Source organism: Rhinolophus hipposideros, assembly GCF_964194185.1.
Source record: "Rhinolophus hipposideros genome assembly, chromosome: 10".
Lineage (NCBI taxonomy): Eukaryota > Metazoa > Chordata > Mammalia > Chiroptera > Rhinolophidae > Rhinolophus > Rhinolophus hipposideros.
The window spans coordinates 7,578,431-7,606,339 of NC_138056.1; the positions used below are offsets into that span (position 1 = coordinate 7,578,431).

Below are 27,909 nucleotides of genomic sequence, written 5' to 3' on the forward strand. Positions count from 1 at the left end.
CTAGGCGGGCCGGCCGCGCGTGTGTAGAAGAGGCGAGAGGCGGTGGAGCGGGTTCTTGGGCGCCCCCGGGTGGAGGAGGCGGCGGGGTGGGAGGCATCCGGGCCTGCTTGTCCCAGAGGGCGGAGTAGAGTGTCCCTGTCGCCGGGGCCAGGGATCTGCAAAGCTCCCATTAGCCAATCACACGGGCAGGGGCCGGATGACCTCACGTTGGCCGGGCCTCGGCGGCCACTAAACCCCGGTCCATCTGCCACCGTGGTCGCGCTGCCTCCCGAGTCCGTGAGGTAGGTGGAAAAGTTCTTTCTGTGAGTTAAGTAGGGGTGAGATGTTGGGGGTGGCTCTCTCGGTCCCCGAGGCCCGTGTGCGAGAGGGAGAAGTTGGGTGAGGCGGGAATAAACAAGTTAGGGAGCAGCCGGCGTCAGCGGCCGCCTCCGGGCACCGCGGGCGGGGCGCGGGCGGCCCAGCTGACGGTCAGGCGCCCGCTCCTGGCGGGTGAAGCGATCGCGCCCCCAGCAGCTGAGCCCCCTTCTCGCAGGTATCGCGTGACCCCCCCCTGCCCCCTGCAAGGGGTTCATCGGTTCACTGCCAAGTGCTGGGCACGGAGAGGGCAGGCGAGGGGCTCCAGGGAGGGAGGCGGTAGTTCCCGGAGTGGTCGGGACGAGCCGCTCACGGTCTCCTAGCCAGAAGCCACCGTCCCCTGCCGTCTTGGGGACGCTGCTTCCTATTAATGACTTAATGAATCCCTGCTCCCCCGCCTCAGGCATTTTCGAAGCTGATAAAGCGAACTCCAACCTGAAATTGAGGGTCCACAGCAGGAAAAAAGATGCGCGCGCCCATTGTAAGTGTGGGAAGGGCGTGGGCTGGGCAGGGGCGGGGGGCGGCGGCGGGTTTTAGTGGAGACTGGAGGTGGAGTTCTCACTTCCGACAGGGGATCCTTGGCGATGTGGGGCCACGCCCCCTAGGCGTCAGGTGTCAGCTGTGGTTCTGCGGGCACCTGCTGGAGTTGTCTTAGTACTTGAACTTGGTGTGGGCTGGTATGGAGGCCGCCCTGCCTGCAGCAGGCCCGGCCCGGGTGCAGGAGGAGGAAGACAGACAGCATGGGGGCCTTGCTGCACAGGGCCCTGTGCTGTCTCCCTGAGTCAGACAGAAACACCTGGCCTGGCTCCTGGGCTGAGTGTTGGGGGCTGGACCTGCTGACGCAGGCAGGCACGGCCTGGACCTGACCACAGGGGCCTTTTCTGGTCTCAGCTGATGCACCTCATGACCGGCCATGCCAGCAATTTCCCAGCTTTCACTTTTCCTTTTTCTAACCCGTGATGTGGTTCAGAAATCATAAAGGGGACTAGCTAATGCTTCCCTTCAACCTAGCAGTTCTGGCTGCAGAGAGGTTCAGAGAGTGCTAGCTTTTGAGGTAGACCCACCCGGGATCGCATTCCCTCTGAGCACGGAGCTGTGGCACTTGGATCAAATCCACTCTGTTCTACAGAGTGAAGATTATATGACTTAATACTTATGAAATGCTCAGAACCGAGCTTTGCACACAGGTGAAGCGCTCAACTATAATTCACTATTATTATTTCAATCCACGTAAAGAGTTTCACAGGTGCGTGGCATCAGGGTGTACCTGGCATATTTGATGTTTAGAGTGTTCATTTTTATTTTTTATTTTTATTTTTTTTAAAGATTTTTTTATTGGGGAAGGGGAACAGGATTTTATTGGGGAACAGTGTGTACTTCCAGGACTTTTTTCCAAGTCAAGTTGTTGTCCTTTCAATCTTAGTTGTTGAGGGCCCAGCTCAGCTCCAGCTCCAGTTGCCGTTGCTAGTTGCAGGGGGCGCAGCCCACCATCTGTTGTGGGACTCGAGGAGTTGAACCGGCAACCTTTTGGTTGAGAGCCCACTGGCCCATGTGGGAATCGAACCGGCAGCCTTCGGAGTTAGGAGCACGGAGCTCCAACCGCTTGAGCCACCGGGTCGGCCCTAGAGTGTTCATTTTTAAATACCCCTCTCTTTTATCCGATAACATTTTCAGTAATAATAAATGAATAATAATAATATCCAGAAAGGAAACTGAAAAATTTCTTCTATTGAACTTCGCGTATAAAATCATGCCAGGGAAAACATTTTTAAAAAAGGAAAAATAAAGTAAATGTTATAGAGAAAAATAGAAAAACAGTAATGGATTAATAGTTTCTTTAATTGCTTGAATGTATTTTTGAAAAAAAATACTGATTCTTGTATATGGTTTGGTCACAGTAATGAATAATATTACAGTTTCTGTTTTGGAACTGACATCTGAAAAATTGTCATGACTATCAAAATTGATCTTCGTGTTCAATTGCATATTCGTGTTCAATATTCAGTAGAGCTAGATTTGTCAATCCATCTCTGCTCACAGTTGATTGAAAAACACTTTTTATTAATTTTAATTTCAAAAGCTTCTTTCATACGAAACAACAGATATACAAGTAGGAAAAACCTTAAACGTTAGGATAAGTTTGTCACAGATTCATAAAAATGCCAGTTCATAATAATTCTAGAAATTGCAATACTGCCCATATATATATATATATATATATATACATATATATACATATATATATATTAAACTAAATTCTACTCTTTTAAAAATATCTCCACATTTGAAACAGTTTTATGGAAACATATTCACCAGAAAATTTATCATAAGTTTTTACCTTATTTGGCAAGATTCTCCCAAGTTTTTCTTCTGTAAACATCAGAGAAAATGGCTGAATAATGGTGATGTCTGTGTAATCCATTGCTTTTGAATGAGAGTCTAGTTCTTGGTGAAAATGATCCAGGCTTTCAGGCACTTCTATTTTAGTTTCTCCTGGCAGCTGGGAGAGTGGGCTCTTTTGTTTTCTGTTTAAACACAGGAAAATGTAGGACTTCAGGATATGGTGACACAAATCCTGCTGGAAGTGAGCTCCAACCATGCTGAGCCATTCGGAAAATGACTTTTGGAACAGCCACATGCAGCAGAGTGTCTGTGTGTTAGAGCTGACTATCTAACTGGGTGCTCTTTGACAGAATTTCCATGTAGAAGACAAGTTTATTTAAAGAATAAGAAAGAAAAATGGGCTAATTTGAGGCTCGTGTGTGTGTGTGTGTGTGTGTGTGTGTGTGTATACATACATATATATACATATATCTATATATATGTTATTGAATCTCAGCAAGAACTGCAGAAATAAAACTTAAGCAATAAAATAGCTTTGGGAGAAGTAGGATATTATCACTAATGTTCTTTAAAATTGTTGGCATGCGGTGATAACCAGGAGACTGGCTTTTAGTGTGTCTTATTATTGTTTTAAAATTCTCTAGGGCCAGCTCACCCTTCTCCGTCTGCACCCAGGGAATATGCCCCCCCCCCCCCCCCGAGGATGCTACTGCCCAGCTCTTAGGGCTTGACAGATGTTAGTTGTTAAAGCAACTGCCTGCGCCTCTCTGGGAAGGAGAGGCTGTGTGTCCACCATATGGGCCCACATTTCTTTTAGCCCTTTAGTGTCAGTGCTGGTGTGTCTGTGTTTCTCTCCTGTCTGTCTTCCAAATTTGCTTAGAATGATTGGGCCAGGAGACTTTGCCCTCCCTCCTCCACCCACACAGTCCTTAAATCTGGCTTGTTGAACAGCTGCTGCTGGGAAAGTGAAAATCCAAAGTGAAACAGACTCCAGAACAAGAGGAGACTGATGGGCCTGCTCTGATCTCTGACTGGAGACTCCCTTTCTCGGCTTCCTTATGACCTCTGTTTGCCTAGTGTTCTGACAAATCTCTGCAGAGCTAGTTCAGCAAGGAGAAGAGGACCCTCATCAAAAAGCAATAGGGTTTCAGGCCCTGCAGTGGTTCCTTCTCACTCTGGAGGGGCCACAAACTTCTGCTGAGAAGGTAGTTAGAGTTAGGCTGGTCGCTCAGTTTAGCTGGTGGGCGGGACATGGAAACTGACTACTCCTTCCCAGGGACTCAGCTCAGCAGTTAGTCATTGGATGACAGGGCTGTGGCTGTGGAGGCGGCTGCAACACTTTCCCAGGGTATTTGGGAGGCAGTGAGGAGGTGGAGACGTTGAGCCTGTCTTGAGAGACCAGTGAACAGCCAAGGGAGTTTCACGTCTAGAGTATAGTGACGTAGAGGCAAAGCATGCCAGGGGGTCGTCACTGGACGTTAGTTCCTTTGTGTGAATTACTTGGTGTAATGGTAAAGGACCTGCCTTGGATTCAGGCAGACCTGTAGTGGAATCCTGGTACCACTTCTTAAAGCGCTCTAAGACCTTGGGCAAGTTATGTCCCATCTCTGGGCCATTTCCCAGTTTGTAAAATGGGGCTGCTGTAAGGACTCCAGTTATGTGTGCAAACCCCTGGTGGTGGTTTCCAAGGGAGTCAGGGGGCAGTCCTGATTCATGTGGGGTGAAGTTCAATGTGTAGAGAGGCTCGGGACTGGAAGGCAAGAGCCTGGGAGGGCGGATAAGTTTGGCCTCCTGTTTCCAGAATACATATGACCTCTGGGCTGCTGGGGCTGGGCCTGGTGCCTGCTGGATCCACCACTGTCCCTCTCCCAGCAGCTGGCAAGGGAAGAGGTGATGTTGCAACCCAACCCCTCCTCCACTTTCTCTCTTGGCCTGAGGCTGGGGCATCTGGGCAGTCAGGCCTCCTCCTTATCCTTTCTGTACCCATTCAACCCGGGGCATGAGGTGTCAACCCTCTCAAAGGCATAAGTGGTTTTACAGCTTTCGCCCCCGTTATCTCATTTATTTCTCATATAGACCCTGTCTGTTGGGTTTTAATAGCCCTGTTTACCAGAGCTCAGAGAGGTTAAGTGATTTCTGAAGGTCACACAACAATATTGCAGAGAGGGGCTCAGTCTCAGGGGGACGGGGCTGTGCTTCAGGAAAGGCCGCCCCAGACAAATGGGATTGACCCCTGATTCCTCATGGTCTTTTCCGAAAACCTTGGTACGGAAATTCCCATCTCCTTGCTGGCAAGTCCGTTCTCATCACCCACCCCGGACTTCAGTTTTTTTTTTTTTTTTCAATCATAAGCAACTAGACACATTCTTTAGAGTGTCAGAAATGAAGGGGATGAGGTTAGGGGTTTCCACACTCACCACAGCATGTGGTTTTGGAACAAGGAGAACTTGCTACCAGCCTGGGTTTCACAACCTCCACAAGTGTCTCCAGCTAGCCTCAGGGCTATCTGCAACCTTTCCAAATCAAAAATAATAAAAATACCCCCAAGACCAGTGGCAGCAAAAACTGCCACTTACGGAACATGTCCTATGTGCTAGGCAGTGTTTGCTGAGGGTTTTGTTTCACAGGTATTAACTTATTTGATCCTCAGGTTAACCCCATGAATCAGGTGCTATAATTATCCCCATTTGACAGCTGAGGAAACTGAGGTGGAGAGAAATTGGGTAACTTGCCCAAGGCTACTCAGTCAGTAAGTAGCCAAGTCTGGATTTGAACCCAGGCTGTCTGGTTCCGGGGCCCCAAGACCAATCAGACTGCTGTTTCTGAAAACTAAATCTATCTTGACTTAAATACAGAGCAGCCGTGCTCATTAGCTTGCTTTCTGTATTTTTTGTATGCCTCAAATATTTCATTACAAAAACAAAATAGCAAACCCCTGATGATCGGGCTAAATGGGGCTGAATGTGGGTGGGTTGGAGTACTTCCTGAGTGGCCTTGAATTAAAATCATTCTTGTTTTGTTTCAACCCTTGGGTTGGAAATTGTTCTAAAAGTGCCCTCACTTTTCTCTCTCGTCCTGTCCAGTGCCCACAGCTAAGGGTCTCATTCTGGATTAGAGTTGCAGGGTGGATGTAGGCTAAGATTGGAGCAGGTGAAATATCCTTGTGGTGGGAGAAGAGGCTGCGGGGCAAGTTTCTGTTTTGCCACTTTCAGTCTGACCTCGGGTACGTGACTTCATTTCTCTTAGCCTCAGTTTCCCACCTACATGAGGTATGACTGCTCATCTCAGACTAACCTTACAGTCTGACCCCTCTCTTTTCTTCAGACACCCTTTCCTGTGGTTCTCATTCTGGGTTACACAGTAGAATCTCCTGGAAGCTTTAAAACAAACAAACAAACAAACAAACAAACAAACAAACAAAACCAGCCAGTCTTGGCTCCACCTCAGGAATCCTGCTTCGCGCCAGACCCCAAAGCACCCTGAGATTCCCAGGCAGTCTGTGCTTTTGCTCCTGTAGAGCCCTCTGCCCGCCACCCCTGCTTGCGTCTCCATCTACCCCCTTTAAGGACACTTCCTCCCCACTGCCCTCTCTGATGGCAGGAGAGGTGAGCGTTAAGAGTGTAGGATTCAGCAGGAGAGTGTGAGGGTTAAGAGTGTAGGATTCGGGTTTGAATTCCGACTCTACCACATACCTGTCTCCCCTCATATTTCCAGATTTCAGCAAAAATCTCAGGTGCTGCCTTTCTAGCATCATCTCCAGTACCTCTTCTCCCATTCTCTCTTAAACCCAGTTCGGCCAGGCTTTTGTCTCTAATTTCCAATAGCTGTTCTCATACAGGTCATCCCAGACCTCTATCCTGACCTCTAGACTCGTATTCAGCTGCCTCCCTCGCCTGTCCATTGGGCTACCTGGTGGACATTTCAACCCAGCCTGCCCATTCAAGCCTCCCCATTGCTCCATCCAGAGACCTTGGGGTCATCGTTGCCTCTGCTGTCCTTCACGCCCTACCTCATTCCGTCGCCTGCCTCTACCTTCAAAGAAATCCAGAACTCCATTACTTCTTACACCCTCCCCGCGATGTCCCCATCTTGGCTGAGGCATCAACTCCTCTCCCCAGCCTCCATTCTCCCACTCTGCTACCTTGTCCACTCCACTCCAGCCATCCCAGCTTCGGGGCTGTTCCTCACATTCCCACCGGGGGCCTTTGTTCAGGCTGCTTCCTCTGCCTGGATGTTCTAGACATCTGCCAGGCCCCCTCTCTGCCTTCCCTAACTCCCCCCCCCCCCCCCGTTTAATATCGCAACCCCTGCCTCCATCCCCCTGCACCCCAGCATTCTCAGCCCTGTTCTGCCTTTTCTTTCTTTTTATTTGGTGTCTCTTCTAATATTCTAGATGGTTTGCTTATTTACGAAGGTGTTCAAAACAGCATCTCCCCCTGATACTGAACAAATGCTCCATGAAGGCAGGGGTCTTCGTTTGTTCATAGACGTAGCCCAGGAGCCTAGGTTGGTGCCTGCCCAGCTCGGTGAGCAGCCGTTGAATGAATGAGCAAATGAATGGGTGGATCCTCCCAGGCAGAGGTGGGCCTCCTCAAGGTGAAAAGGTTCTCAGGAAGTCTTTGGCGACTTACACCATGTCCCTGGGATGGGTGGAGGGTATTTGTTAAAAATGCACAGTGATTCTGAGTGCGTGCCAGCAAGCCCCTGTCCTGTAATTTGTGCGCAAGCTCAAGTCTGAGAACCACAGCTGGGGATAAAGGCTGCAGGCATGGAGTCCAGAACCAGTGCGTGCTCGACTATAGCCAGCACGACGTGCTTGTTTTATTGTTCTTGTTGTTGTCCTGGCCTCGGTGTTTTATCTCCGCCTCTCGGAACACTGATTCCTTACATTTAAAAGAAGAGTTTAAAGATACTATACAGGTGGAATGAATAGGTGGACATATTGGTGATAATATAGCATCATAATAGTAGAATCGAGGTAGTGGATATGCAGATGTCACTAAACTATGCTTTCAGTTTTGAACATTTGAAAATTCAAACTGTATGCTTGAAAACTTTTCACAATAAAATGTTGGGAAGCCTGCTATGAATGTAAAAAAAGTTCATTGCAGAAAAGCTGGAAAATACAGAAAAATAGACAGAAGCAAAATAATAATAATACCACCTTGGCCCCAGCACCCGGACGGAATCTCTGGTAGGTAGTTGGTCTATTTTTCTAGTCTTCTTCCTGTGTGTATTTATTTTGTTATGAAATAGTAATTGTATGGAGTGCCTGATATTGAACACTGACGTTAGTCAACTCTTAAGTTTTCTTCTGATTCTAAAAATATATGTTTATTTAAACAGTTTGGAAAATTAGAAAAGAATTAAAAAGAAAATTAAGACCCCAAATTCCACACCTAGTAATAAACACTTTAAGTTTTGATATGTTTCTATAGTTTTTCTTTTATATGTTTTTCTTTTTTAACAAAGTTTTTAAAATATCTGAATCAAAATATCTAAAAGCTTTTTCATTAACCATTATGGGCATTTCTTGTCATTAAGTATTCTTTTAAAATATAACCTTTAAAACATAACTATATGGTGTCCAATATATAAATATGGCAAGATTTAATCTCTTTACGTAGAATATTTAGGTATCCAATATTTTGCCATTAGATGTGACTTTGTGATAGACATCTTTTGTGGGCATTTCAGATTATTTCCTTAAGATTTGGTGTATAAAAAGAAATTGGGTCAAAGGGTATGAATATTTTAAGGTTCGTGATACAAATTGCCCTTCAGAAAATTGCTCTTCAGAAAAACTGTACTGATTTATGTTCTCATCAGCAGTGAAATAGAGTGCCTGCTTACCTACGTCTTTTCCTATATTTAGTATTAGTGTTTTAATTTCCCCCAAACTAGTTTTTAATTTGCATCTATTTGATTATTAGCGAGGCACAATGTGTTTTCTCATAGTAATAGTAATATATATTTCTCCTTTTTAAGTTATGCATCATGCCCTTTGTCTATTTTTTTCTACTTTGGTGTTTAAATCTTTTTTTATCGATTTATAAAAATCATATATATTAAAGATATTAACCATTTTTCTGTTATTTTCTTCCTGTTGGTCATGGTAGTTTGTGGTATTTTTTTTCCATGCATAGAATCTTCTGGTCTGGCTCTTTTGGTTATAAGGAACAAGCAGCCCATTTAAGCTAGTTCAAGTAAAGAAGGTTTAGTTTAAGGACACATGTGGAGAAGTAAGGGGAGTCCATGAAAATCTAAGAACAGGAGCTATAAGGTTGGGCTTCCCAGGGCCTCGAGCTGGGAGGCAATTAAGGGGCAAGGTGGTTCCACGTATTTCAGCAGCTGGAGTTTGTGTATCTCCTCTAGTGCTCCACCATTCACCATTGATGTCACTCAGCTAGCTACTCTTGATCTGTCTGCTTCCTTCTTTCCTGCTATCAAAAGGGTCTTCTTTCTATTTGGTCAGAGTTGACATTCTCTCTTCCCACCCTGGGTTTGTCCCATGGCCCAAAGGGGTTTCTCTTGCCACCTTTATATCATGACTTCAGTTTTAACCCCTAGTGCCCCCAAAGCTTTTTTCCCCCAATTTCTTGGTTCAAATTTTTGAGAGAGAGCGAGCGAGAGAAAATGTGATTGGTCCACCGCCACTTATCAAGGTGGATAACAGGATGCTGACCTGTGTGGGGCCGTGCCTTCTTCCAGTCCCATTGTCTGAGGCTGGGATGCAATGATCACATGGTCTAAAATACGGCTGCCTGGGCAGCTGAGATTGAGGGGGATCATTTTCCCTTAAAACGGAGGATGAACATAACACACAATGATAGAAACTTTTGATTATAAAAACTTTAATATTTTTTGAATTGTAAAACCTTTTAATCTTTTACTTTGTGCCTTTTTTCTTTGGACTTTATCCTTAGAGAATCTTTCCTTATCCCAAGATCAGATACATATCCATCTGTATTACTTTAAAATTTGTTTTGTGGTTTTGTATGTTCCATGTTAGTACTGATTTCTAAGCATCATTAACATGGTCATATTTACAGGTTACAGCTGGGAGCTAGTTTCCAGAGGTTTTAGTGACAGATAATGTCTGCCTTTCCCAATTAAAAATCTGCAAGTTCATCAACATGAGGGATTTATTTTCCCATCTAAAAATCTTTAAAAATTTTTTTATTATGAAAGTAATTCATATTGGTAAAAAATTAATTAAATCATATAACAAAATGTAAAAGTTGGGCTGGCCCGGTGGCGCAGGCGGTTAGAGCTCCGTGCTCCTAACTCCGAAGGCTGCCGGTTAGATTCCCACATGGGCCAGTGGGCTCTCAACAAAAAAAAAAAAAAAAAAAAAAAAAAAAAATTCAAAAAAAAAAATTCAAAAAAAATAAAAAATGTAAAAGTCCCTGAATCCCAACCCCCAACGGTATATAATATATAACAATTTGGTGTATTTTCCTCATATCATACATAGTGTATAACACATTTTGCTTACAAATGTATAACAATGGATTTTAAGCAAAAATGGGGTTAACAATGTTTTTCAGGTTAATTTTTTCAATTATTTTCACATCTGCGCACTGTAAATCCACCTTGTTCTAATGGCTGTACCTACGTATGGATATAGGATAATTTATTTAATTGGTTCTTACTAATGATTGTTTAGATTGTTTATCCAACATGAATTTCAGAGGCTGGAAATTGTCCCTTAATTTGCTTGCTAAGGAAAACGGCTCTTTACAAAGCTCTTTGTAACTGTTTTTGTGGGGAAGATAAAGAGTTTTTGTTCTGAAATCCTGGGTAGCACAGTCTCAGCTTTGTCACTGTTAATTGTCTGTGTCGCATAGGAGGGCCCTGGTTACTGCGCTGGTGGGGGAGGAGGGAGGAGAGCAGCCGTGCCCTGGAGAGGCAGCTCTCTTCCTGGCGCCTCCTGTGGGTCCCCATTTCTCCAGGGGGAATCACTAGCTGGCAACTTGATACAACCTGATTCTCAGGACTGAGGATCCAACTGAGTTAGGGAGACGTCACTGCTGATCCTTTTACGACAGGAGGCGGCAAACTGTTTCTGTACAGGCCCAGATCATGAGGAGTTCAGTTTTTCAGGCCATATGATTTCTGTTGCAACTCTTCAACCTCTACTGTTTCAGAGACAAAGCAGCCACAGACAATATGTAAATGTATGGGTGTGGCTGTGTGCCAATAAAACTTTATGGACACTGAAGTTTCAATTTCGTGATTTCATGTGTCACAAAATATTATTTTTCGTTTGATTTTCACCCAGCCATTTTTTAAAAACATAAAAATCATTTTTAGCTTGCATACAAAAATGAGCAGAGGCACAAATTTGGCTCGTAGATTACAGTATTCTTACTTCTAATTTTGTAACATGATTTCTTGAGTTCTTAATTTTGATTCAGCTGAGTTGGTTTGTGTACATCATTAAGTAATTGTTCCTCTAGTTAGATTTTAGTGCTAGAGGGTGAATTATTTATATCCTTAGTTCACGGCCCCTGTCCTCACTGGTCCCTGCAAGAACGCCGATTTCCTTTGTTTTTATTTTATTTTACTGGGGAATATTGGGGAACAGTGTGTTTCTCTAGGGCCCATCAGCTCCAAGTCGTTGTCCTTCAATCTAGTTATGGAGGGCGCAGCTTATTGGCCCATGTGGGAATCGAACTGGCAACCTTGTTGTTCAGAGCTTGTGCTCCAACCACCTGAGCCACCGGGCTGGCCCCTATTTTTAAGCTTTTAAACCGTAATTACTTTTGCACCAACCTGATAGATATTGTTGTCATTGTGATAAGATTGTTTTCTATGTGTAGGTCTCTGTTCATTGACATTTGTCTAGAACACAGTAAGTGCCTCTGCCTGTATCCACGGCTGCTTATTACTTCACACTATATCGCTGATGTTCAAACTTTTCCAATCAGTGGCCTTCCTGAGGGCTGCCTCCTATGTCCTTGCTTATTCGTGGAGATGCCCAATTAAATTCCTCTTTGAGGATCCTCGAAGACCCCCTAACTCTCATCAAACAATACAGTTTTTTTTTTCCAATTCAGGAAAACAAATGGATTCATAAATTGCAACCATTGTCCATTGTTCCAAAATATGGTCTCAGTCAGGAAGGACTGGGTACCTACTTTTTGGAGGATAAATTATAATTACTGCATAAGAGAACATGATTTATCTGTAAAATTCCCGTGAAAAGATTATTTTCCTGCCATAGATGATGCTTCTTTGCAGTTTTAATGTTCCTGAACTGTCACTGACCCTGATTAATAGGCATAGAGTTGTGGTCACCTATTCCCACTGCCCGTGGTTTTTATCCCAAGGACATCCATACAAGGGCGAGGCCTTCTTCCCTCCTGACCTTTGATGGAATCTCTCAGTCAGGCCCACAGAGCTTGGGGGTGGGATGTGGGCAGACCCCTATGCACTGAAGGGCATGAGGCTGGAATTGCTTATGAAGACTCCAGCAAAGGACAGAGGGGTTCTGTCTCTAGATATCCTAAAGGGATGGTTTCCTCACTCATTAAAGAGATTTAAGGTTGGCTTGGACCCGGGAGGCTTTCACCCCTGATTCGGGTCCAAGTCGGAATGCCCGCTGCCCCCACCACTTAGCACACTGCTGGTTATTGGCCTCTTGTTACTGTTGAATGAAAGTGATCTTGAACCTCTCCGAACTTTCTCAACCTCTGCCCCATGCTCCCCTACTAGGGCGGGGCTCCCCTACCAGGGCAGGGGGGGGGGCTCAGCACCCTCCCTACCATCCCTGCTCACTCTCACTTCCCTCCCCCCCACACACATGCACTGTGATATAAGAAACACATATTTGGTCTTTGTCCCCAGTTCCTGGCACAGAGTAATTTCCTGAGTGATTGGGTGAGAAGAGTTGTTTTTATTCATAATAAGCCCCTTTCAATCATACCTCGGTTTATGCTACTAAGGTGATGAGGGCTCAGAGCCAGAGGAACCAGCAACCAACCTGTGATTAGAGGGCTGGAGGTTGAGCTGATCACTGATGGCCAGTGATTTAATCAGTCATGCCTATTTAATGGAGCCCCCACAAAACCCCTAATCTGAGGGACTGGTGAACACGGAAGTGCTGGGAGAGTGGTGCCTCGGGCGAAGGGGGGGTGAGGAGGGGGATGGAGCTCTGTGCCCCTTCCTACACACCTCGCCTGTGCGTCTCTTCACCTGGCTGTTCCTGTGTTATATACTTTATAATAAACTGGTAATCTTGTAAGAGTTCTGGGAGCCACTCTACGAAATAATTGAACCTGAGGAGGGGGTCGTGGAAACCCCTGATTTATAGCTTGTTGGTCAAAGGCCCAGCTGGACCTGCGATCGGCAGCTGAATTGTGGTGCAGTCTTGTGGGACTAAGCCCTGAACCTGTGGGGTCTGCGTTAACTCTGGGTGGGTAGTGTCAGAATTGAGGTAAATTGTAGGCCACTCAGTCTGTGTGCACTCAGGATTGAATTGCTTGGTGTGCAAAACCACACATTCGGTGTGAGTGCAATATAGTTTTCCTTCACGCACGCACACTCTCACACTCACACAAACACACACACTCTCTTATCATTAGGATAAAGCAGCTAGGAAGGCACTGCCAGAGACCGTGTCGGTCAGGCCCTAGGTTGAGGAGTGTGTCTGGGACACCCTCCTGATTTGACAGCCTCTGGCAGGGACCCCAGCCTTTGCCACCTGATTCCAAGGTCTCGCTCGTACTGCCTCTAACAGCCCTGTTCTTGGTTTTGCAGCCGGAGCCCAAGCCTGGAGATCTGATTGAGATTTTCCGCCCCATCTACAAACACTGGGCCATCTACGTTGGTGATGGATATGTGATCCACCTGGCCCCCCCAAGTAAGGGCGCCCAAGGGCCTTCACTGTGCTGGGGCTGGGAGGACAGCGAGATGGGGGAGCTGTGGGCAAAGGTGGCCCAAAGTTCTCCTCATTCACTGACTGGTGGTTGGTTCGTGAGGGCTACAACAAGGCAGTTTGGTGTGGGGTGATGGTTTTCAGACTCTGCTCCTTGGAACCGTAGGGCTTCTGTAGAGGGGCTGAAGTGGGCTTCCAGGGGGTCGTTCTGCTTTTATAGTTTTATATACTATGGCTTTATAGAAAACACATCCAACTCTTAAGTGAAAAACTCCCTTAGAGGGCACAGGAGTTTGGGCAGCAGACTTGGCCATGAAATCCTGTTTCTACTCTCCAGTTTTGGTTTCCTTATCTATAAACTGAGGCTAAGAATACTGATTTTGGAGAATTGTTGTGACAATTCCCCACCCTGTTACTTAACCTTTCTACTTAAACTGAGGCATAACATAAATATAGCAAAATGCATGAATACATAGTAAGGTGTATAGTCAGTGAATTAAAAAGAATGTGTCCATCCCTGTGACAATGACCCAGGTCAAGATCTAGAACATTCCTACTCCTGAATGCCTCTCCATATCCCCTTGCCTCCCCCAGAGGCAGCCACCATTCTAGCTTTTCTTGCCATGGATTAGTTTTGCTTGTTCTAGAACCTCATGGAAGAGTAATCACACAATCTGTGCTTTTTTGTACCTGGCTTCTTTCATTAGGCCCGTGTGAGTCACTGTGTGTGAGTACCAGTAGTTCTTACATTTTCACTGTTCTGTGTTTACTGTATGTGAATATACCTCAATCTGTTATCTGTTCTTCTGATGATGGACATGGATTGGTTCCATTTTGGGGCTGCTCTGAGTGGGGCTGCTGTGGACATTCTTGGACATGTGCTTTGCCTGCAACTTTGCTTTTAGCTAATGGCTTCACCCTGTACGTATAAAGAAATCAGAAATAACCAGAGTGGATGTCATCTTCCCTGTCCCTGATTAACCAAACCACCAATATCTGCACCCACAGAATCTGCCTTTTCTTCTACGAAAATGCAAAAAGTGCCCCCAGCCTTCACTTAAAAAGCAAGCCCCTGTGTGTGGGTCCTGGGCCCCTCTTCTTACTTGCATAAGCACTTTGCTTCTCAAATTCCCACCTCCTTTTGTATTGTCATTGTCTCCCTTTCTCCTAGGCTGTTCCATTGGCCCAGAAACCACTGTAAGACCTCCTGTTGATAAAACAAATTCGACTTCACCTCCCCTCTCTCTAACTCTCTACAGAGCAAATTTCTTGTCTACTGTGGCGATCACCTCCCATTCTCTCTTCGGTTCCCATCACTAGACTCTCTTTTTCACCCCGCTCCTGGAGCAGCTCTTATCAAGGCTACCAAAAGACCTTCCGCATCTTGACAAAGCCGAAGGTCAATATTCTGGTCACAGCTTACTTGACCTCTTTTTGCCCTTGACTTGGCACATGCCTTTCTTCTTCTCCCACTGAGTCCTTCCTTCTTGGTCTCCTGTGTGGGTTCCTTCTGTTCTCCCATATCCCTAACCCTTACTCTCCCCAGGTGACCTCAGCAGGTCCTCTGGTTTCCAGTATTTTTTATTTGTTCATGTGTCCTAAACCTACACCTTCAGCTTAGGACTCCCTACCCAGCTTCAGACTTGTACAACCTCTCGACTGCTTGGGTGTCTATGCCATGCCACTAATGGAAGGCTCCACAGGATGACACCATCCAGCTGCTCAGGCCACAAATCTAGAATCATCCTTGACCCTTGTCACCCTATCAGGAAATCCTGTTGGCTTTATCTCCACAGCAGAACCCAGATCTCATCACTTCTACCATCTTTTCTCACCTGAGGCCACTGCAGCTCCAGATGGTCTCTCCTCTTGCCTACTTACTGTCAGTCTCTCCTTTACTGGGCAGCCAGTGTGATCATCTCACTCCTTTCCTTAAAATTCTTAGATGGTATTTCCACCACACATAGAATAAGATTTAAAGTCTGTGCTGTGCTCTGTGGGGCCGGGCGTGGGCTGGCCTCTGCCTGCCTCTCTGACCCTCATGTTCCTCTTCTTTCCTCTTGGGTCTCTAGACCTCAGCCACACTGGCCTCCTCGCATCTCTGGGGCATGTCATGCTCTTTCCTTCCCAAGGTCTTTGTTCTTGCTCTTCCTTCTGCTCGTGGTGCTCTTCCTTCTGCTCGTGGTGCTCTTCCCTGGATCTCAGCACAGCTGCCTTCTCTTCATCATTCAAGTCTCAACTCAAAAGTCCCTTTCTGGGTGGCCCTCCCCAGTCTGAGCTTAGCAGCCTCCCCTAGTCATCCTCTCCTAGATTACTTCACTTAACCTAACCCATCGCATTGCCAGTACCTGAAAGTACCTTATTTTGTCTGTGTGTCGTCATTGTCAATGTCCTCTCACGAGAACGTGAGATATTAGAAGGCAGGTGTGCTGTCTAATTCATGCCATTATCTCCAGCATCTTGCACAAGACCTGGCACATAGTAGGGCCTCAGTATCGATTACTGACTGCACAGAGTAGGTGAAACTAGTGGAGGGGAAGCAGGGGAAGACAGGGCAGGGATCTGGGGGGACAGCCGTGCCTCTGACCATTGGTGAGTGATACTCCTAAAAGGGAAAAGATGCTTCTATATGTATCTTCTCATTCAAGCCTCACACGAATCATGCAAAGTAGGTCAGGACTTACTGTCAGTCTACTGTCAGACCTCATGCTACTGAGAAAATGGTAGAAATTAGTGTTGGAAGGAAGCTTACAGAACAAGGCCAATAATAACAAGAGCTAACACTTGCTGGGCACACACGTTGTGCCAGGCACTGGTGAGGGCACCTTACACGGTCAGCTCCTGCGCAGTACGTAAGAACAGGTAGGGACTGTTATTGTCCCTATTCTACAAGGAATCTGGGACTCAGAGAAGCTAATCAAATTGCTCAAGGTCACACAGCAGGGGAGTGGTGAAGGTGGGACTTGAACTCTGGCTGTCTGACTCCTGATTCTGTGCCTTTAACTATGATGGTATACTGCCTCGTCTGACGTTCCCCAAAATCCAATCATCAGTTGTTTGCCATATCCATGTACCCTTTCTATGATTGTTTAATTAGTATGTTCTTTAATAGACTAACTTTAAGAACTGAAATAATTCTTTTCAGAGGAACTTTAAATTACTATACTGATATGTGTTTAACGTATCAATTTTAGTGTGTAATTGTGGACTCCCACAGTGTTGGCTCAGCAAGGTTAAGTGACATGTCAAGACCACCAGTGAGAGAGCCAGAATCAGAATCCAGAGCTTTTGACCATCATCCCGTGCTCTATCGTACCAGGTACCAGGTGGCAGCCAGCGTGCAGAGTTTAAGGAGGCCCTCACTCTTAGGAGTTGACTCTTTGTTTACTTGCCTGGTCCTGAGAATTGGCACCTCCTGAAATTTTGTGCTTTAGGCATCTTACTTGCCTCACCCCGATCCCAGCCCTGCCACCCAGCCCCACTAGGGGCCGAAGCTCACCTGGCCCAATTCCCATGCTGACCCTCTTCGCAAATTGAGCTCATGCACAGCATTCTTTTATTCTCTCCAGTGAACCCCTCGAGCACTTCTTGCCCTATTGGTAGCAAGTCAGAAGTCCCCCGATTTTCTAAAATCTCCGGACTGTATTCAGGGCAAAGGGGTTTAGTCCTTTTTGGAAAACCAAGCAGAATAGGATCTGGAGTCTGACCAGCCCCTCCTGCCATCACTTGGTGCTGTCACATGGTGTCACAGGGGAAGATGTCCTGCCCGGTGTAACAGGGGTACCTCCCTTGCTGGGGAGAGCCTGGGGGGGGTCTTGATCTCAGCAGGGCCACAGTGGCTCTTTGAGGGAGAGGGAACCTCCTTTCTGGGTCCGCCCCTACTTTTTCAGCCATTGTACCCAAAGTGTGCCCTCCCTACAATGTGCAGGTCGGCTGCCTCGGGAGGGGTGCCCAGGCTCTGCGCTGGCGTCAGCTTTCCCTCCACACCGTCCTGGGCCTCCTATGGACCCTGGACTTCCTTTCTCTGAGGTAGTTTCGTTACTGGAGCTATGTTGCCCCTTCCAGCTTCTCAGCCATAGCCAGGGTTGTGTTGGTGTACCCACTGGGCCTTCCTGGCATCACATTTAGGGGAGCAGCTGTGGGGTTTTGGTCCCTTTGCTCTCAGAAGGGTGAAAACTACTTCTGCAAATCCACTCATCCTTTCTGCACTAGTCAGCTTTGTGTGTGTCAGGAAGTGTAGCCATGATGGAATCACAAAAGGTTCATTCTATTCTCCCAGGGTAATGGGTGTGCTCAGAGCCCATTTTTGTATAACCAAGAGGGCTACTGAGGTGTCACAGGGTACAGAAGGCTAGCTTCTCTACGTTAAAAAAAAAAAAAAATCACGATGAATCATGGAACTTCACTACTCCTCATTTCAGATAAGGAAACCAGGACCTAAGACCACAAGCACTGTCTCCCAAGCCACACAGCATGTGTTTAACCCTTCCCCCTTTTCCCTTCCGCATCTGCTCATCACTTTGTGGGTGGTGCCAAGGGTAGATGTCTGCTTGGGGGGCACTCTGAGCCCCTGGGGGCCGGCCCAGGGCCAACCTCTCTGTTTCCTCTGTGTGAATCCACAGGTGAAATCGCAGGAGCTGGTGCGGCCAGCATCATGTCCGCCCTGACTGACAAGGCCATAGTGAAGAAGGAACTGCTGTGTGATGTGGCCGGGAGAGACAAGTACCACGTCAATAACAAACACGATGACAAGTACCAACCGCTGCCTCCCAGCAAAATCGTCCAGCGGGCGGAGGAGCTGGTGGGGCAGGAGATGCTGTACAAGCTGACTAGCGAGAACTGTGAGCACTTTGTCAACGACCTGCGCTACGGAGTCCCCCGCAGTGACCAGGTGCGTCCTCAGCCTGTGTCCCCGACCCCAGGAACCAGACCATTCCCTCCGCTGACAGTGGCTGGGCATCAGTGTGAGCCGGGCCAGGGGGGAGACAGACACATGAAGGAGACAAAATAGCAGGGACAGAATCCCTCCCTTGAGGACGGGACAGTCTGGGTGGGCATGAGGGTGGGACAGACCTGCAAGCCAGCAGTGCAGACCAGTGCGGTTAGGAGGTGATGGCCAATCGTGTGAATCACAGCCATGACAGTCATTCCCTGTTGCTGAGCCCTTCCTGGCTGCTAGGCCCTGAGATCGTACCTTAGCACAGCCCCAGAGGTTGGTTTAATGGTCCCCACCTTACAGATGGGAAACTAGGGCTCACTGTGCTCAAGTGACTTACTGATGACCATTTATTTCATCAACCAAATCTGTGTAGAGTCTCCAGACCTGGTACTTGCCTTTTCCTGGGAGTCTGCAACTATGCTGATAGGTAGCCAAGGTGGGATTTGAAGCCCAGGTCTGTTTGAAACAGCTTTTCATGCTTACGAAAAGCACTTTCCTCAGCCCTGCTATAACTCAAGGGTTAGTCCTGGAGGCCCCAGGGGATGTGGTTTTGTTCATTTACCTAGTTTGATTTTGTCTGTGACCCCTCTTTTCTGAATCACTTTTTTCTGCTGGATAACTAACTTCCTTCCCACCCTCTCTCACTGCCTCCTCTCTCTTTCTGCACCTTTGATACCGTTTTTTTTTGTGTGTGTGTGAGAAGATCGGAAAAGTTCTTAGATGCTTGTTGGTGCAAGAGAGCATATGTTTTTTAAAAAATTGAATGCATTACTTCATTGTCATCTAGCTAATGCTGTTGTCGAGAAGTCTGAAATGGTTCTGAGTTTTGATGCTTTATATGTGATCTATTTTTTCTTTCCAGAAGCTTATAGAATCTTTTCATATCTCCAGTGTTCTGAAATATCACTATATATACATAGGTGGATCTGTTTTCATATATTGTGGTAGGCCCTTGATGACTTCTTTCAATCTTGAAACCCCATTCCTTCAGTTCTGGGAAATCTTCTGTTTCTCTTCTCTCTTTCTGAACTGTGATTATTTGGATATTGGACCCCCAGACTCCTCTTCTGAGGTCCTTATCTTCTCTGTCCTGTTTTCTATTTACTTATTTTTTTTAAATTAGTAAACTGAAATTTATTTGTAGATTAGAGTATAATAGAAGTTTTTTAAAAAAACCAGCAGTGAGAATATAAGCATAAAATAGAGAACCTTATGCTACATAAATCTGTTTTCATCATTGGTGATATTGCGTAACAACTGAGGTTCTCATTCAAACACATGGCTCTACTTCTGGTACATTTGCATACTCCTATGCAGCAATGAACTTCAAATAAAAATTACTATACAAACTTTGGAAGCAATAAGATACTCTGAAAATTCAGGGTGCTACATTAGAAAGATTTTGTAGATTTATAAAATATCTCCTAATTATCTCATCTTCATTGATTATTAATAGATAAAAGAACAGATTAACAGGTTTATATAAGTAGAGCATTTTGTGTCGATACAAAATTGTTACATGATTTAGTAAAATACATATGTTAGACATGAATAATATTTAGAGCAATTTAATACAGTTCCAAATTTGAGACAGTGAAGTAACTGAGAAATAGTTTCTATCATTTACTCTTTTTATAAATAATAATTCAACTCCTCCTGCAAAATGGAACAATACAAATTGGACACATCACACTTTTCTTCCTGTGGCTTTAGCCCTATGCACTACCCATCCACTTGAAAGGGTAAAACAATGACAACACAACAATAAAACAATTCTACTGAACCCCTTCACACAGAATGAAACCAGAATATACACAACAAAAAAAGGTGCCATCTATACTGTTTACAAAGATTTCCTCTTTCATTTCTTAGCCAAGGATGATTCTCTGACTTTCCACCTACTTTAAAAAATGTTCAGGCTTCAAAATCAGGTACGTTTAGTAGGCTTTTGTAAATAAGCCTTCTTATTGAATAGTACTTTTTAAAACAGCAACTAGGAGCTACACTCATAATGAAGTTTATTCTGCATCAGATAAAATATTAAGATAAGTAGAAATTGAAGACGTGGCCAATGATAATGCATATATTACATAGATATGGATAAGGGTATTATTTTAAAATTACTGTAAATATGAAAGCCGAATTTCTATACAAATACTTTATACCCATTTTTATTTTGTAACCTTCATCATCTAAATTCAATTGCTTTCAGAATAACACGATTCTTCTTTTATCCACCCAGACCATTTGTGAAAGTGAAGAAGCACATTAGAATTTTCTTTTTTCTCAAAACAATTCTGGGGCTTAACTCAGAGAAGCTGTGTAGCGTAAATAGCTAATTATCTGCAGTCTGATAGAATTTCAGTTGTCCACTTAAAAAAAAAAAAGACAGATTACTTAGCATTTCTAACGAGGGACAAATTTTCTCTTTCATAATATTCTGATTAAAGACCATGTAGCCCATTTTCATGATCAGCAAAGTGGCTGGGCTGGACCCATCAGCCTTGTGCCAAGAAAACCACCAACGGCATCTGAAGGTAGCATTGACTCTCGGGCAGATCATTTTCACTGTAAAATTTGCACTACCAGGTCTTACTAGATACCACTTTCTTGTATTTAATCAAATTCTTTGATTCATGACTAGTGAATCAAACTCTTGAAGCATGACCACAAACAATAGGGTTAGTAATGTTTTCCTTGACAAAGTATCTTTTTTTTTTTTTTAACATTTTATTGCTGATGCAACTGGTTCCGACAAAGTATCTTTTGTATGAACCAGTTGCATCAGCATTTCTTCTTACACGATGAGGTTCTGTAAAGAACTAAGGGAATATTGTGCCCCCTCCATCATCTGCAAACTTTTTCTCCCACCCTAACACATAGCTTACCAAGAAAAACACTGCATGCAAATGGATTCATGCAGGCTCCCTAGCAAGTTAACAGAAGCATGGCTGCCACCCAGCCGTGCCTAATTACTTTTTAGGGAAAGATTTAAAGACTGAACAACAGTCAAACCTCAGGTCAGTAGCTTCACCCAATTTTGTCATCATATGTTGTGGCTGCTAAGAACATGGTACCTTAATCCCACTGGTGTATTTCCTGACATCTCACAGAGCTATGCTGGACAGATGTATGGCCCTGATAAACTTGGACAAGTGTGAAAATATCGGTAGGTACATAGATAGATAGATAGATAGATAGATAGATAGATAGATAGATAGATAGATAGATAGATAGATAGATGATAGATAGATAGATAACAGATAGGGAGATAAGGAGATAGATAGAGGTAGATATTTATATAGATACGTATAGCCATCGAAGACCTCCAAATTCTTCTCTACGTTGGTCATTTAGGAGTTTTGGCAGCCACAACATATGCAATTGAGGCAGGCTGTGGGGTTAGAGTAGCAAGGGCTGCGCTGGCTGTGTCACGTAAGGGGGCGGGTTTTGGGTATCAAATCCACATTTTCATCCTTTTTATTCTTGGGATTTTTGGTATACTGTCTTCATTGGACTTCTTGGCATAAAATGATTAAGAATCTTTCCCTTTGCTGTTCTTGATTATGCTTAAATGCCTGGCTTGGCTGTTAGGTGAGATTTCTTGACCTATGTTCATGGCACTCTTTTATGCCTTCAGTGGGAAAAAGTACAGTTTTGCTGACTTTGGCCATGTGCCTTCACTGGAACAGTTGCCATGAGCTGAAGAGAGAGTTTGTTCTCCCTTTGTATTGTCACAGAGCTGGGCCCTAGATAATGCTAGAAACAAAAAGAGGCTGGATTGTTCCCACTCAGTTTTGTTATCTTCAGTGTTGCTGCTATACGCGACAAAACATGAAGGGCAGAAATGGTGGATATGAGGATATCACGGCTAAGAGCCTGGGAAGGAAGCCGGGGGAAAGGGCCACTGGATAGACTGGCCTTCCAGCTGGACTGCAAATAAGGGCAATAGACATCTATGTTGGGAATGATTTCTAAGCTTCAAAGTGCATGCTCGACACTCACTAACAGAGGCTCTTTATCTGCACTAAATCTGAAGCTCTCAACGCCATTGGAGCTCAAGTCTATGACTATCATGTTTCAGTTCAGTGGCAGACTGTCATGTCCTTGAGTTGTATATGAATAACTGTGTCCATCAAATGTACTTGAGTGCTGAGGTGAAAGAAGAGCTAGCTATACCAAATGGAATCCGTAAAAGCTTATTAAAGGTAGACAGGTCCCCCAAATCTGAAATACCAATAGGGGTGCTCAGTGCACTTTTAGGCACTTGAGATGAACCCGATGGAAAGTCAAGGTAAAGGGGAATGCTTCAAATGAAGTGAGGGATGAATCGGAGCTGTGGAAGTGTGTGTGTTCTCTCAAAGCAATGACCCATCACTGAACACAGCCAAAATTTTCATGACTTATTTCATTTGATTCCCCTCCTCTGTGTTTCCTCTATCATCTCTTTCTGGAACGGCTATTATTCAGACACTGGACTGCCTGGATTGTTCCCTGGTTTTGACCTTTGGCTTCTGTTTTGTACATTTTTATCTTTTTGCTATTTATTCTGAGAGATCCTCAACTTAATCTTTAACATTTTTATTGAGTTTGTCATTTCTATTGTACTTTTATTTCATAAGGACTGTTTTTATTCTCTCAATTGTCTATTTTTATATATATAAAAATATTTGGAGGATGCAATATGTTCTCTTATTCTCTAATGACAGTTTTTAAAAAGACACTTTCTGTTCTAGATATGGTTTCTGTTTCTCCAGATTGCTTTTTCCCCCTGTTAGTTTTGCTCTCTGTCTTCTATTTTAGAAGTCTTCCTCAGAAGTCTGGTACCTTGGTTGTACGCACATGATTAATGGTCGGGGGGCTTGCTGAATGGAAGCTCTGAGTAACTAGGAAGGGGCAATGGCTTGTTGACTTTGAGTTTCACGTCTGGGTGATCTGAGTGGGCTGTTTGGGAATCCTCAGTATTGATGTCCTTTGTTTCCACTTCGGCTCGTCAGATTCCCCCCTAAAGTTTTTCTGACTCTTGTGTGGAGGGTAAAGTTCTGGAAGCAGAGAGGGGCAGGAGGGCCAAGAGTCTCACACTTGGCATGTTTATAGTCGCTCAATCCCTTGTTTTTTGGCATGATACCCACATCCTCACATGTGCTTCTAGGTTTCCAGGCTCCCAAATCTTGTTTGACACTCTTCAGAAAATAAACCTTCAGGAGGGCGCCCAGAGACCTAGCTAAAGCTCTCTTTCTCTTTTTCTCCCACTTCCAGAGGTACCTGGTGTTGATCTTTTCCCTTTCTTTCTTTTTTCAGGCTATTCAAATTATTTGTTTCATTTTTCCCCCTCTTTTTCTGCCTCCCATCCCCCACTCCGGTTCAAGCCATTGTTTCTCAGTTTAGTTGTGTAGGACACAGCTTCCTGGCCCATGCTGGTATTATAAGCCTTGCGCTCCCCCGGGCTGAGGCAATCGGTTGCCAGCCGGCTGCTCACAGCTGCTCATGGCAGCACACAGCAGCCCACAGCCACTCACACTGGCCACCAGCCGCTCCTGGCAGCACACTGTAGCCCACTGCAGCTCACCCCGAGCTCCGGCTGCTCACGGCAGCCCAGCTTCAGGGAGAGCCATTGTTCACAATCTTAGCTGTAGAGGGTGCAGCTCAGTGGCCCCTGTGGGAATTGAACTGGCGACCTCAGCGTTAGGCGCACTGCGCTCCAACCACGTGAGCCACTGGGCCGGCCCACATTATTTATTTCATATTGAGTGAGTTTTGGTAGTTTGTGCTTTTCAAGGAATTGGCCCATTTTATCTAAGTTCTCAAATTTATGTGTGTAGAGTTCTTTGTATTCTTATTGTTCTTTTAATGGCTAGAGTCTGTAATGATATCCTGTTTCATTCCTGATGTTCGTCATTTGTGTCATTCCTCTTTTTTTCAGTCTGGCTATAGGTTTGTTAATTTTATATACTTTTTCAAAGAACCAGCTTCTTGTTTTATTGATTTTCCATAATAATTTTGTTCTTCCAATTTCATCGATTTCTTCTCTTATTATTTCCATTCTGCATCTCCGTGCCCACTGCAGCACCGCTCGTGATACTTTTCTTCTATTCTACCGTAAGCATTTGGTGCCATAAATTTCCCCTTTAACATTGCTTCAGCTAGATCTCCAAAATGATCACATGTTGTACTTTCAGTTCAGTGTATTTTTTTACTTCCCTTGAGACGTCTTCTTCGATCTATAGAGTATTTAGAATGTGCTCTGTAGTTTCCGAGAGTTTAGAAATGTTCCTGTTGTCTTTCTCTTATTAATTTCTAGTTTGATCCCACTGTGGTCAGAGAACAAACCCTGTATGTTTCGATTCTAATAAAGTACTTGAAGTTTGCTTTCTGGCCCAGGTATGGTTTATCTTGGTCTTATGTTCCATGAGTGCTTGAAAAGAATGTGCATTCTGCTGTCATTGGATGGAGTATTCTATAAATGTTGATTAGATCCTTTGGTTGATGGTGTTGAATTCTTCTTTATTTTTGCTGATTTTCTGCCTGTTTTTTCCATCTGTTGTTGAGAAAGCAGTGTGGACATTTCAACTATAAATGTGTATCTACTTTCCTTTCAGTTCTATCAGATTTTGCTTTCCAAGTTTCTCAGCTCTGCCATTTGGTGTATATATATTTAAGATTCATAGTGGATTAGCTCTTTTTTGTTGTTGTTAATTATAAGCATTTTAAAAGCGAGTTTCAGGTATACAAAACAATATCTCACAAAGTGATGACACCAGTAAGTCTATTACCCATCTGGCACTGCCCATGGTTATTATATTATTGTATTATTGACTATATTCCCTATGCTGTACTTTATATCCCCATGATTATTTTTTCAATTATAGTTGACATTCAGTATTATTTTACATTACTTTTAGGTACACAGCATAGTTGTTAGGCATTTACATATTTTATGAAGTGATCCCCCAGTAAGTCTAGTACCCATCTATCACTATACATAGTTTTACAATATTATTGACTGTATTCCCCATACTGTACTTTATATTCCTGTGACTATTTTGGTGATGATCTTTTCAAGAATTCTGTTGTATAATTATGATTGATCCTCGGCTTTTCCCACTGCTGCCTTAGAATTTGGTGTTCTCTGTGTCCTTGTTGGACTCATGCCTAAAACAAATGGCTTACTTTACTTGTAGTTGAGTTTCAGGAAGGAGTGAAATTTGATACATGTTCAGTTTTTACCTTGAACCTTACTCTTACTTTTGCAACACTGTTTTTTTCTAATACAAGCAATGCAAGTTATATATCCTCATAATTTACAGTCTAACATCGCTACTACTAATAGTTGAATCATTTAAGAATATGTAAAGAGCACCTCTGTGCCTAGCCGGGTGCTTCGGATACAGTGATGAACAAGACAAGAGAGGTCCTTGCTCTCATGGAGGTCAGAGTTTATTGAGTATTCAATAGCAATTCCTCCTTGATTTCACACTTGCTTCAAGGGCTCCCCATTGACCAGCCAGGATCTCAGCTATCCTGTTTTCATCTCCCTGTCCTTTTCACAGCCATCCTCTGGGGAATTCATGTGCTTTAAATATCCACAGGGTAAACTGAGTTTCCCTCTGCAAGCCCAGGTACATTCCTGGGCAGCTGGCTCCATCCACTAATTTTTTCCCCATCCAGTCCTTTTCTCAAACATTTCTTTGTCAATATTTATTGACTCCTGAGTTTGTCAGGGAAATCAAAGGGCATGTGAGGCTCTCAGAGCTGAATGTTTTTGTTGAATACTTGTATACAGCCTGTACTCAGATTCCTGACATAGAGGCTGATCTACCCTCTTCTGTCTTGCAGGTCAGAGATGCCGTGATGGCAGTTGGCATTGCAGGAGTGGGTTTGGCAGCTGTGGGCCTCATTGGAGTCATCTTCTCAAGAAACAAGCGACAAAAGCAATAAGTTGAAGAGACTGTCCTGCCAGCAATTACCTTATACATTAAGGGGGTCTTGCTTTGCTAGAGGTTTTGAGATTTGGTTTATGAATTTCATTCTGTTTTTTATAATAAGGCTTATTTTCACAGAATTAAATAAAGCCCAATAAGGGAGGATTTTATTGGGGGAAATGCAGCAAGAACTGCCGGTGTGAAATCCACTGAGGGCACAGCTGGGCTCTGCTCCTGGTGATGCCAGCTTGTGCCTTTGCCCTTTGGTGATTTCCTATCACTTTCTTTTTGTGAGATGCATTCTTTACCTTGCAGGAAAAAGTCCAACTCTGGTTATCTCAAGTAATGGGCGTTTTTGGTTGTGAGGATACACGTAGGCAGCAAGGGAGACACACCTGATTGATATACAAGAACAGGAACCATAGTATAGCCAGGACGTTGGCCTGGAACTAGACCTGGGATATCTTCTAGACTCAGCAGTCTGTAGATGTTCAGTGGAGTTCAAACCAAACCAAATCAAACCTCCTCCATAAGGAAAATAAGCATGCTCTTGCCAATCTTGTTAAAACTGCCCTTACCTCCCTCTGCTCTCCACGTCTTTCCTCTGCCTTGTTGCTTCCACCTCCCTCCCCCAGCACTCCTGCTTTTCTCACCGCTTGGGCTTACCATGACCCTCCCCCTCCAGGTCTCTGAGCCCACACTTCCTCCTACAGCCTCTCTTCCCATGTCAGCTCAGCACCATCTCTTTCCAGCTACCTGCCACGTGCTCCTAGTTCAAGTTCCTGAGAGAGAATCTGATTGGCTCAGCTCATCACATCCTAGCTCAGCCTGCTATTTGGCTGTTGTTGGGTCAGGTGATCCCACTAGGCCAATGAGCTCTGCTTGATGGGGTCAGGTCACATGGTACAAGGTTGTCTCAGACCCTATCAGCTGGGGGTGTAGCAAGCCTGAGGCCTGACCTCCCTTCTGCGTAGCACTTCACAGGGGAAAGGAGTGACCTCTTGTGACTAGTCCCTTGAGGCTTGCCAGCTGTTCAAAGTGACCATTTCACTGAAAGGGGCTTTGGTGGGTTCCTCAGAAATACTCTGCTGGGGCTACGAATGTTTCCTTCATCAGCCCTGGTTGTCAGGATACCATCTATTGGAAACCTGGTCAGGACTCTCAAGGAAGAGGAACCTGAATCTCTAAATTTACGTAGAGTTCTATTTAGGCCTTACTGAGGGCCAGCCTGGAAATAGTGCTCTAATTTGGGGGATGTGAGAGCCATTCATATAGGCAAAAAAGTTAACAAAGTTACATTTAATACATTAGGATTTACAATCAGAGTTCATATGCCTCCATCGTTAACAGTTTTATATCAGATGGAAGAGACGCATAGAAAAGATAAGGTTGAGTTGCTTCTGAACCTTCTGGCATGGGGAAACTGGGAGCAGGGTGTGGAAACAATAAAATTATTTTGAAACTCTGGA

The 27,909-nt window shown here is 44.6% G+C and overlaps 1 protein-coding gene across 2 annotated transcripts; it reads left to right on the forward strand.

The window, feature by feature from the left end:
- The first annotated feature begins 6 nt into the window (after window positions 1–6).
- LOC308504278 (phospholipase A and acyltransferase 3) lies at window positions 7–27,909 on the forward strand. Of its 2 annotated transcripts, none has more exons than XM_081064554.1 (5): window positions 7–281; window positions 758–835; window positions 13,462–13,564; window positions 18,202–18,470; window positions 26,355–27,909. In XM_081064554.1, exons 2-5 carry the CDS (start codon window positions 821–823, stop codon window positions 26,454–26,456), a joined length of 489 nt encoding a protein of 162 aa, XP_080920680.1. In that variant the 5' UTR covers window positions 7–281; window positions 758–820; the 3' UTR covers window positions 26,457–27,909. The 2 variants fall into 2 exon arrangements, with proteins under 2 accessions (XP_080920680.1, XP_080920681.1); XM_081064555.1 differs by having other exon boundaries at window positions 273–532.

Bases quoted from the DNA above. Each gene is read 5' to 3' on its own strand.
- LOC308504278 (XM_081064554.1), top strand. The intron at 13,565-18,201 runs GTAAGGGCGCCC...GTGAATCCACAG, and splicing joins GATCCACCTGGCCCCCCCAA to GTGAAATCGCAGGAGCTGGT. The intron at 18,471-26,354 runs GTGCGTCCTCAG...TCTGTCTTGCAG, and splicing joins GAGTCCCCCGCAGTGACCAG to GTCAGAGATGCCGTGATGGC.